This window comes from Hemitrygon akajei, chromosome 9 (genome assembly GCF_048418815.1).
Source record: "Hemitrygon akajei chromosome 9, sHemAka1.3, whole genome shotgun sequence".
Classification (NCBI taxonomy): Eukaryota; Metazoa; Chordata; class Chondrichthyes; order Myliobatiformes; family Dasyatidae; genus Hemitrygon; species Hemitrygon akajei.
This window is the reverse complement of record NC_133132.1, coordinates 62337750-62350059: the sequence shown is the minus strand read 5'-3', so window position 1 is coordinate 62350059 and position 12310 is coordinate 62337750. Positions and strand designations below refer to the sequence as shown.

The 12310-nt window shown below is 44.6% G+C and overlaps 1 protein-coding gene across 2 annotated transcripts in view; it reads left to right on the top strand.

The window, feature by feature from the left end:
- parp1 (poly (ADP-ribose) polymerase 1) overlaps positions 1-5630 on the top strand; it is a 55473-nt gene extending 49843 nt beyond the window's left edge. For both annotated transcript variants that reach the window (XM_073056110.1, XM_073056111.1), the window contains 4 exons: positions 807-934; positions 2043-2104; positions 3265-3379; positions 5018-5630. In XM_073056110.1, the coding sequence (XP_072912211.1) occupies positions 807-934; positions 2043-2104; positions 3265-3379; positions 5018-5099 (387 nt within the window). In that variant the 3' untranslated portion in view covers positions 5100-5630. The remainder of the gene's footprint in view (positions 1-806; positions 935-2042; positions 2105-3264; positions 3380-5017) is intronic.
- The last annotated feature ends 6680 nt before the right edge of the window (positions 5631-12310 follow it).

Sequence of the window (12310 nt, the reverse complement as noted above, 5' to 3'; positions counted from 1 at the left end):
GAACAAATTTACTACCCTCTGGCTGAAGAAATTCCTCATTGTCCTGGTTTTAGTGGGGTGTCCCTTTATTCTGAGGCTCTTGGAGGAATGTTGGCTGGCAGCACAATGGGATCCATCTTCTCTGGACTGCTGGATGGACAGAAACTGACTTATAATGCCTTGTCCCTCAGCACCACACTTGGCTTCTTTGAGTTCCTGGAGTGGGACTTGAACCTATGACCTTCTGTCTGGGGAGTGCTGCCTACAGGGTCACAGCTGTGGCCCATGCTGACAGCTGTGTCAACATCACAGCACTTGCATTTAGGAGGCACTTTAATTTTCCTCTGCATAGAGGGCGTTTATCCTCTCTCAGCCTGTCAGTGGGTACCGAGGTCTAATGTTTCAAATCCAGGCCAAGTGTGACTGGGAGTGGCTGGTCTTGTAATCTGAGTATTGGGCCAGTAATACAAGACACTGGTTTGAATCCTACCACTGTTGTGGTAAATTTAAATTAACTCCCATAAACTAATCTGGGATTTAAAACAGAAAACAGTTCACAAAATAACCGATTTTCCTGAAGTAAGCTCAAGGGAAGAAATCTACTGTCTTTGATTTGGCTTCTATGTAACTCCAGACATTTCCCCCCCACACCATCCCCAGTACCCCTCCTCATTTCTCCACCAGAAACATTGACTTCCACCTTCTTCTGCAGCTGCTGCCTGACCCACTGAATTTCTACAGTGCCGCTTGTGGTTCCTGGGGCACTTCGTCTGGTACTAACGTGCTGGAAACTAACCTTGTGTCCTTGTGCTTTGTTTTTCCAACAGACGGGCTACATGTTTGGGAAGGGGGTCTACTTTGCAGACATGGTGTCTAAAAGTGCCAACTACTGCCACACATCTCAGGCTGATCCAGTGGGCCTTGTATTGCTGGCTGAAGTAGCCCTGGGGAACATGTGAGTACAAAACTGTTGCAGAAATGTGCGCAGCTATGAGAAAAATTGATCTGTGGTTTGTATGAATGATCTACTTTAGCAACAGGACCATCCACAATACTCCTTCACCTTTTTCTATTATTCACTGAGTAGTAGATGTCTGTCTACGACTAAAAATTTCCAAATAGTTTCTCCACGGTTTATGTAAAGAGCTGTTTTCTGCTATTAACAGTGACTGGGTTAACTGTAGCTTTAAGATTATTATCTTTATCAACCCCTCCGACCAAAGGGGAACATAACCACCCCTCTCAGTCCTATAACACTCAGGGCTGTTATTGCTCTCTGGCGATCTTTCCTTTAGTGTTGTTCAGGACTTTAAAACGCCTCTATGTTCAAGAAAGGCTTAGCTTTGATCCCACACTGGGCCTGCACGGTGGCTCAGTGGTTAGCACTGCTGTACAGCTCCGGAGACCCAGGTTCGGTTCTCTCTGTGGAGTTTGCACGTTCCGGATGTTTGGTTTCCTCTGGCCCAAAGGCCTCCTTCCTTGTTACCAGCAGTGATGGAGTTTGTTGGAAACAGAATCTAAATCAGTCAGTATGTAAATCAAGTAAAAACTTTAGAATCCTTCTACCAATTTGCTGTATTGTGTCAGTGTGTGTGGTCTGTTGGTTGGTGATGTCTTCAATGGTTCAGTTGCCACCTGGTCCTCAAGCTTTCTCTGCACTCAAACGCTGCTTAGTTCAGCCAGTTCAAATTCTGGGTTTGGAAGAGTGGAGATTTGGGGTCACTAGTTGGGAGGACTATTGTCAATCAACGTAGGATGGAAGTTCAACAGGCCCGAGGTCATGTGCTGAAGAGCTTGGAATTAATCAGATAGAGGGCATTTGAGGGAAGAGATGGTTTGGGAATGTGAATGATTTCAGAGTACTGTGGGACTGGATTGTGTCCTTGCCATGGAGTTCAGTACATGGCCCCACAATATGTCCTCCTTGGAGCGAGTCAACTCTAATGGGGTACTTATGGACTTTGCTCTGGGGCCTGACTTCTGAGGTGACATTAAGAAATGTTACCGGTTTGTAGATCAGTGCTACTTCCAAAGCAAGTCAGACAATTTTTATTTCTTCCCAGGTATGAATTAAAACGGGCCAATCATATTACGAAGTTACCGAAAGGCAAACACAGTGTGAAAGGTAAGGACACTGATACAGTGTTAACGGTAAAGGTGGTTACTACAGTCTTGGGTTCTTATCCCCCTCCCCCAACCCCTGTTGACAACCATCTTCCCCAGTGATACCCTGTGACAGATGCCAGATTGTTCCGTTGTCAGTTTCAGATTTAGTGAGATGATCCCATTTATTCTCCCGGCAATCCTCCAGGTGTGAAGCATAAGAAAGTCAGCCCCACCACTCAATGTCTTGAGGATTTATCTGCCCCCAGGCCTCATCTCCTCTCACCAGTTGCATCCTGTGTCCAAATCAGGGCTTGGTATGGCAGTTTCTCTCTGAAACTGCAGAGTTGCAGACACAGCTAAGCAATTGACCTCCCCTCCGTGGACTCTGTCTACACTTCCCACTGTTTCAATAAAGCAGCCAACATAATCAAAAGCCCCTCTCCCACTCCAGACATTCTCTCTGCTTCCCCCCCACCCCAAAATCAGGCAGAAAATACAAAAGGATGAAAGTGCGTTTCATCCGACTCAAGGTCAGCTTCTATCCCACTGAAATAAGACCATTAAACAGACAAACCTCTTGGACAATAAGATGAACTATTGGCATCACAATCTATGTCATCAAGGTCTCACACCTTATTGTCTGCGTTAACTGTGCTTGCTCTGTAAGTGTAGCACTATGTTGTGTTATTGATTTTTCCTTAAAGGGCCCTTGATACACTGATGTGGTGGAATGATCTGTCTTCTCATTGTACCTTGTTACTCCTCCACAGTCATCATTCCCCAGTCTTTCACAAATCTATCAACCTCCTCTTTAAATCATTCTAATGATCCAGCTTCCATTTTCCACGGGTGGAGGATTCCGGAGATTAGTCACTCCAGTGAAAGTGTTCCTGAGCACCTCAAATGAGAGTTGCTCCTTGGGTCCCCAGTTTACCGCCCCCTGTCCAGGGTGTGGTGTAAAGAGGTTCTGGCCTGGAAGGAAGGGCCGTTTGGCGCTCTGCCTTTCCTTAATCTGCTCTGCAAGGACCAACCATCAGTCCCTGTCCATTCCCCATTCCTGTGCTGCGCTGTGAGGTTGGACAGCATTGATGGGAAAACTGGGTGCAGCTGCATCTCCTAATGCTGATTCTCATGGAGGGGAGGGAAGGCTGATGATGACGGTATCTTTTCTCTCCCCAGGTGTGGGTAAGACTGCTCCAGACCCTAACGCCACCATCAATTTGGGTGGAGTGGAGGTGCCGCTGGGCAAAGGAGTGCAGGCGTCCATCACCGACTCCAGCTTGCTGTACAACGAGTATCCTTCCCAGGCAGGTCTGGGGTTGGGGGCGGTGCTGATGGTTGGAAGCTGCAGTCACACTCTGAAGATGCTGAAATCGGAGCAGCAAATAAGATGCTGGAGAAGCTCAGTGGCTCAGACAGCATCTGTGGAGGACCGTCGAAGTTTTGGAGTGAGACCCTTCATCTGGGCTGAAAGATGTATTCATCTGCAGCCCTTTGTCACTTCCGTCTATCACTCCTCCCCACCTCCTTTGCTCTTCCCTCTCTCCCTTTCTCTCGTTTGCTTATCATCTCCCTTATCTTTGTTGCTGCTCCCTCTCCCTTTCTCCATCTGTCTATCATCTCCTATCTCTTGCTCTTCCCTCACTCCCTCCATTCTGCCTATCAACAACCACCCCATCTCTGTTGCCCTTCCCACTCTCCCCCACTTCTATCTGCTTGTCACCAGGATATACCTATCATTTTGCCTTCTCTTTTCCCACCCCTCCCTATCATCTCTTTGTACTGGCCATCTCATCTCCAAATAAGTGGTCTCGACTGGAAACACCAACTATCGATTCCTCTATGGATGCTGCTGGACCCGCCAGGTTTAGTGTATTGCTCCGTAGACATCTTGTTTACTGCTCCTATGAACCAGTTTGAGAAAGGGATTAAGAGTTGGTGTTTTATTTCATGAATTTCGACCTAGACTGAGTTCATTCCATTAACGGGAGTCTATGATCCGAGGTGTCCCTTTTGAACTGAGATGAGGAATTTCTTCAGAGGATAGTGAATCTGGAATTTATTGCCTCAGCTGTGGAGGCCAAGACACTGGGTGTATTTGACGCAGAGATAGCTAGGTCCTTGGTTGGTTAAGAGCTTGGAGAAAAGGTGGGAGAATGGTGTTGGAAAAAGTCAGCCACAGTTGAATGTCATATATACTCATGGGGCAAATGGCTCAATGCTGCTGCTGTATCTTGTGGGCAGACAGGAGTGAGCTGGGGAGGGAATGTTGGAGGGAGCATGTCACAGCATGCAGAGTGCAGCAGGAGAATGGAGGCCTCACCACCTCATCTTTGTAGCTGGGGAGTGTTCTTCAACCCCCATGGTTTGTTTTGAGGTGTGAGCTTCCGGACACTAAGGTGAGCCTGCTGGTGTTTGGAGCGGGGTGTGTTGAGCTCTTCTCTGCATTTCATTTCTGGACCCTCGCCTCTAGCTTGCAAGAGAGCAAACTGCACAGCATAGAAACAGGACCAACAATCACCCGTTTACATCAGCGCTACACTGATCCTATTCTCTTGACATCCCCCCCACCACCATCAGATTCTACCCCTCGCCCACTCACTAGGGGCGATTTACAGTGGCCAGTGAACCCACTGACCTGCATGGAAGCTGGAGAATCTGGAGGGATTTCAGTGGGCATGGGAAGACTACCCAAACTCCACATGGGCAATGCCTGAATTGCAGATCAAAACTGGGTTGCTTGAGATACAAGCAAGTGGTTCTACTGCTGTGCCAACCTACAGATGGTGGGCTTCCCAAGCCAAGGCTCCCTGTTAGTTTGCAGTTACTGCAGAGCCAGTTCTGTGCTTGGATCAAGATGGGAGGGCTGCTTCTGAAAAGGTAATAATGTTGAGATGTTGTTGATCATCTACCTTAACTCGCTCTCCTTCAGGTACATTGTGTATGACGTGGCCCAGGTGCACCTCAAGTACCTGCTTCGACTGAACTTCAAGTACAAGACCTCCCTGTGGTGAAGTCTTGTCCAGATGGGGTAGTGGAGGGGGAATGAGGGGGCGACAGTGACAGAAGGTCAGAGGTTGTGCTTCCACCCTGCCACTCGGCTAGGGAAGTGTGATGAGGAATCTGTCCCCTCCACCAAAGCTGACAAAAGCCATAAATAAGCATTGTTAGATTTTTAAATACAAATAAATGATGCAAGCTATTTGGGTTGGGGGTTGTTAGAATGTGAAAATGGCTTTAATTTTATTCAGCCAGTGAAGTGGTTTAACTAACTTAAAACATTTGGTTTAACTTGTGAGAAACTGGACTAGGGGGTGAAATGATACAGAAGGTTGGGGCATGTCCTCCTTTCTGTGAAGTCTGGCCCATCAGGAATTGTTACATTTCTTTTGTATTTGAGCCCATCTTGATTTGTCTTCCATTGGAAAGCGATTCTCTCCCTCTTCGCTCCTTTCCTGTCACTTTTATTTTTCCTATTTCCTTTTCTTCCCCCCCACCCCGCCCATTTTATATTATGTGAAGAATAAAGGATGGCTTAAAGTAGAGCTTTGGTGCCTGTGTTCATTATAGCCTGACCTGCAGAATGTATCTCGGGATGCAACCATTCACAACACAGACGAAATATAATGTGCTCACATTCTTCCACTTGATCGCACCTTGCCAAAGCTATTTCCTTTTACCCATTCCCCCACCCCCCGCCTGGTCTCACCTTGCCAAAGCTATTTCCTTTTACCCATTCCCCCACCCCCCCGCCTGGTCTCCCACTGTTCTGTTCAGAGGTCGTGGGTATATGGATTAAGCTGGCTGTGCTGTTGATGGAACTGGCTGAATCTACATCTGCAGCCTCTTGCGATCCTGGACATTGGAGCCTACATAACAGGCGCTGATGCAACCAGTCAGAATGCTCTCTGTCGTGAATCCAGAAGTTCTCAGACTAATGAGGCAGAGCTGGTTTGTGACTGCTTCAATGCTTTGGGCCCAGGATAGATCCTCTGAGATGTTGATGCCCAGGAGCTTGAAGATGCTCACCCTGTCCCCTCAATTTGGACTGTTGTGTTCTTATGACTTCCCCTTCCTGGAGTCCACAGTCAATTCTTTGAACTTGCTGATATTGAGTGTGAGGTGGTTGTAGTGATACCACTTAATTAACCGATGTGTCTCACTCCTATACACTTCCTCGTTGCCATCTGAGATTCTCTCCCTGCTGCTGCCTTAATTGCAGAACACTTCCAGTAATTCCATATTTCAAGATTCAAGATTATTTAATGTCATTTCCTGTATGTAAGTGTAAAGGAGAATTAAATAATTGTTACTGTGGATCCAGTGCAGCACAAAAAAAAACCATACAGCTTCATGCCAACTCACAGTATTTCCTCATAACCTATTCTCCCAACATTTCTATAACACTGCTCCAGATTCTTCCATACTAGGGTTAATTGGCTGCAAATTGCCCTTCTGACCTGCATGTCTGAGATTTAGAGAAAACCCACATGGAAAATGTGCGAACTCCTTGTAGACAGCACCTGAAGGTCAGGCTAATTTGTGATTTGGTGTCTGATCCTCTGGTTCGGTTGAAGTCTCACTCCAGTGACTAAACCCATACTCTAGACTTAACCAGTGAGTAATCTGGGGAACACTACATAAATAAACTGTCACCTTTCAGATGAGACTTCCAATAGGGTTCTGCCTACTGCTGCTCACAGTATTACAGTCATTTGAAGTTGATGTTCTGGCTGATATTGACAACTGACCCCTCAGTTTACCACAACTGTATGAACTCCTACTAAGTAGATAATGCACAAATTTTATTTGTTTTTGTCAGCTGGGTCAGGACACAAAACTGTCTTGGAGGTATAAATCAAGGGTATTAGTGGAGGGTGTTTTTCTAGATGAAGCTCAGTGATGTTTTGCGGAGATAGGTGCTGCATCCCATGTTTGTCATCTATATTAATAATGAGAATGTAGTTGGCATAGTTTGTGGGTGAAATGAGTGGACAGTGAAGAAGGTCATGATTACAGCAGGGTCCAGATCCACTGGGAAGGAGGTCCAAGAAATGGCAAATGGAATTTAACTCAGACAAGAATGAAGTGTTGGTGAAGAGGCATTTGGCATGTTTGCCTACATTGATCAAGGGCATTGAGTACAGGACTTGGGAGATCTTGTTACAAATGTACAAGTCATTGGTGAAACCTCACTTGGTGTGTTGTGTGCAGTTCTGGTTACTAGCTGTAGGAAGGACATTATTGTGGTGGAAAAGGTATAGAAAAGATTCACAAGGACAGTATCAGGACTGGATAGGTTTGACCGTTTTTCCTGGAGCATAAGAGACTGATAGCCAGCCGGTGGTGTAGTAGCATCTGCACTGAACTTCAAGGCAAGTGGTTCTGGGTTTGAATCTGACTGGCTCCTTGCATGCTTTCCATTCGTGCTGGGTTGAGCATCAAGCTAGCAATTCGGCCTCGGGGGGTGGGGGGAAAGGGAAAAACAGACAAAAATGCACAAGTAACAGCGGTGTTGTCACCTGATGTGCCACAAGGTGCAGAAAGGAACTAAGGTAACCTTATGGAGGTGTATAAAATTGAGGGACATAGGGTAGATAACCACAGTCATTTTAGACTCCAAAACTGGAGGACAATTACTTGAGGTGAGAGGGGAAAAGTTTAAAAGGGACTTGACCATACACACACTGTGTCTTGGGTATATAGAATGAGATGCCAGCAAAAGTGGTAGAGATAGCTACATTAACAACATTTAATAGATATTGGGCATTTACATGGTTAGGAAAGGTTTTGAGGGATATGAGTTAGGTGCAGACAAATGGGAATAACCCTAGCAGGTATTTAGGTCAGTATGGATGGCTTGGGCTAAAGGGCCTATCTCTGAGATAAATGGCTTTCTGATTATGAAGACACACGTGCCAAGTGTCAAGTGAAAATCAAAAGAGGAGTGCAGAAATTGGAAGTTGATAAAAGCAAGAGTGGCAGCAGGGTGCAAGCAGATTCTGAGTCTCATCGGAATCAAAATCCAGAGCTTATCTCACAGGCAGAGCTCTGATATTTGGAGCTTGGGAGAGATGCCTCCATTAACTTATGTGTAACATTGGTCTTATTGGGTCTCCTGGTAAGAGCTTTGGTCTCACGAAGTTCACCTGATTGGCAAGGGAGATGGGCAGTAACTTCTCACAGATAAGGAAAGTAACTGATAGCACTGAGGCTTGCCGACAGCAATCCACGGCTGTGATATGTACAGTGATCAACAGCTCCTGAGATGTGACTTCCATGTTGGTTTAAACTTGTTTGTCAGTGATTCTAGCTCTGTCCTTGCTTCCTATCCACTCTCCAGTAATATAATGAGGACTTGTTTAATTTTTATAGCTGGCTTTGAGAGGCTGTGAGGATGTTGGCTGTTTGTCTTTACAAATTTCAGGAGGAGGCAATGCTAAATGAGAATTCCAAGGAAAAGGGACTTAGCCCCTTGGGGCTGCCCATCATCCAATGTGACCATAGCTGATCTATCCCAGCAATGGCCAGTTACCCCCCCCAATCTCGTGCATCTTTGGGACGTGGAAGGAAGCTGGAACTCCTAGGGGGAAGACCCACGCTGTCGTTGGGAGATCGTGAGGACTCCACACAGACAACGGTGGAAGTCAGGATTGAACCTGTGTCTCTGGGGCAGTGAGGCAGAACTAACTACTGCACTGCTTAGTTGCTCTCCATGTTGGGCTGCTCAGCTTTGGAGTTGAGGCTGGCCCAAACTACCTGGTGAACAATTCTCTTAATTCTTATTTTCTATTAATTATATTCATCGAATTAGAGATTCCATTGCATTTTTCTTGTAAATACCTCCAGAAAATTGAATCTCAAGGTAATATATGATGTCATATACGTAATTTGATAATAAATTTACTTTGAACCAAACCTATTGAAACTAATCTGAGAGACACCTGCCCTGGTCAGTTTTCCCAGTACTGACTTACAAGGGGACCTCTTTTTCTGTGATCCAATGCAAGATTCGAATCAAACTGGATATTCCTGATAGCGGAGTCTGGAATTTCAGGGTGGAGTTCTGGGTGTCGGATACAAGGTGAATCATTTAAAACTGAAATGAGATTTAGCTTTCTTCACCCAGAGGACGGCCGACCTGTGCAATTCTTTTTTTCACAGCAGACTGGGGAGTAAGTTATTCACTATATTTAAGAACGAGTTAGGAATGTTTTTTAATGTTAGTGGGATCAAAGGTTATGAGGTATTGAAGTGAACATTCAGCCATGATCATGTGGACAGGTAAGAATGCCCAAATAGCTTATTATTTTCCTGAGTAAGTCATGCAAATCTGTTGGACTGTGATATGAAACTGAGGCCCTGTCAGGCAGATGCTGAGCAATCCCCCTTGTTTCCTCAGTGAAGGCCTGGCCTTCATCACACACCCGTTCATGTGAGCTTACTGCATTCCAGCTGGCTGCTTTTCAAAAAATCCTTTGGCTGTAAGGAGATATCCAGACATGATGAGAGAAGCAATGTAAATGTAAGTCTGTCCCTGCTTATCACTATTGAAGGAAGTGGTGAGTGATTGGACATTGACCCCCCCCCCCCCCCCCCACAAACCACTTTGTGCTTGACCAGATCTTCATCCAAGGTGACAAGTTATAGCCATACAGCACAGAAACAAGTCTTCTGACCCACCATATCCATCTTTACTAACCTGAACCAGAGCGGATAACTTCACACAACCTATGGACTTACTTTCAAGGAGTCCACAACTCACGTTCTCAAAATTACTTATTATTTTGTTTTTCTTTTTGTATTTGGATGATTTATTGCCTCTTGCATATTGGTTATCAGTTTTGTGTGTAGTTTTTAATTGATTCTATTGTTTTTGTATATTGTGAATGCCTGCAAGAAAATGAAATCTCAGGGTAATATATGGTGATGTACAGTATATGTACTTTGATAATAAATGTATTTTGAATCTGTGACTCTTACTTTGAACATTTATAAACATTTGGTGTGTTGCTTTCTGTCCCTTGGTGATTCAAGTTGTTATCTAGATGCTTTTCCACCCATTCCAGACTCCAACAACTCTCTGGGTGGAAGAATCTCCTTTAAACCTCTTGCATTCTGGCTTTAGACACCTCTACTATAGGGAAAAGCTTCTAAACTATTTCCTCTGACTATTCTCTCATAACACACCAGCCTCCTCTTGTACAAGGAAATCAAAACCTATCTCTCTCGTCTCTCCCCGCAACTGGAATGCTGCAGACCAGGCAGCTTCCCAGTGAAGAAGTTTCCTCTGCACTTTCCCTTGTGTAATTGTACTATAGAGTATATGGATAAGAAATGCCACAGTATTCTGGATATGCCCTAACAGGTGATTTATAGAAGTGATACCATAACTTTCTTCTATGCCAGGAGTTCCCAACCTTTTTTATGCTGTGGTCTCCTACTGTTAATGTAGACCCCAAGCCTGGGAATTCCTGTTCTAGGCCCTGGCAAGTGAATTATCCTATACTACTCCTTCACACACACTGTGTGTGTATATATGGTATATAATGTATATATGTAAAATAAATATATAAATTAGATAGTTAAATTAAAAATAGTGCAAAATCAGAAATAATATAAAAATAAGTTCGTGTTGATGGTTTCAATATCCATTTAGGAATCGGATGGCAGAGGGGAAGAAGCTGTTCCTAAATCGCTGAGTTTGTACCTTCTTTCTGATGGTAACAATGAGAAGAGGAAATAGTGGAAAAACAGTGCCACACAAATGGCCGATATAAATGATATAAGGAACAGTGCGTTGAGGTAGTATAAGGGCAGAATGCACATTAAAGTTTCAGACACTAACGTCCAAGACCACAATGAGTAGGTTTTGTTGGTTAGTGTATCAGGGAATAGATCAATAGTTTTATAACAGCGGGATCGGGATAGAAGCTCTGTGAGCCTGGTGGTATGTGCTTTCAGGCTTTTGTATTTCCAGGAGGACACTATAGAGATAATACTCCAGTATGGGAAGGGTGTTTGATTCCGAACAACTGGGATTTGCAAATAGCTGGATAAAAGGTTATTGGAGTTTCATTGAACCTGTGGACCCAATTCGTATGGAGTATTCACAAATGAGAGAAAGCGGATGCTGGAAATCTGCGCAACACACACAAAATGCCGGAGGAACTCGGCAGGCCAGGCTAGCATTTAGGAAGAGTACAGTCGACGTTTCGGGCCGAAACCCTATGGAATACTGGTGCTAGCGAGAGCATGCTCATCAAGACACTTTAAAAATGACGTTAGCGATTCTGCTTCCACTACTCCCTCTGACAGGTACTCAGCACCCACCACCCCATCCACTGCTGAATCTCTTCTCTTTCACCCTTAATCCATGCCCCTTAGTTTCATTTGCATCAGAGGGAAAATCTTATCCCTTTGCCCGCTTTGTATTACCTCAATCATGTCCTCGTTTAATTATCTCTGCTCCAAGGCAAACAGACCAGCCTTCTAAGTTTCTCCTTTTATCCGAAAAGCCCCATCCCGGACAACATCCTGGTAACCTGCTATACTGTAAATTAACCAGTGCCGAACACGAATTATTCAGTTGTAGTTTTCCCAGAAAAAATGTATAGATTGATTTAGAGATGTCGATATTTTATAAATTAATTGTAGAATTTTATCATGTAAGTAGTAAATTGGCAAAAGTATATTTTGTAGTCTTGGTTTTGTACTTTATCTATTGTGTCTACACCTTTAAGAACTATTTAGACCACTTGATAAAACTTTGGATACATGCAACATTTGAATTTGTTCATCTATAAATGATGCTTGTTTGCCGTCAAACTGAATAACATAGTAAAGTAACTAGACTCTAAAGTGGTTAAGAAGACGAGCAGGGTATTTTCCATGAAATATGAGCTTGGGGGCGTGGGTCGCGGATTTAATTTTGTTATTATTTTTAGGTTTCCCTCGGAGTCATTGATTGGATTGTGGGGTCACAGAGCGGCCACAGTGGGGCCTGCAGAGTATTACGAATAACGGCACGGATGGACGAGTAATTCGAGAGGTGATGCGCTCCTTATCATTTATATTGGCCATTTGTGTGGCAAAAGGATCAAAGAGCCATCCTAAACGCTACTTCCCCACTCTGAAGAGGGCTGGGCTAAAGAATAACATTAGTCGGTGCGGCTGTTAGAAAAGGACCATATGCTTATAATAGTTCACCGTTTGTTGAAGGGGG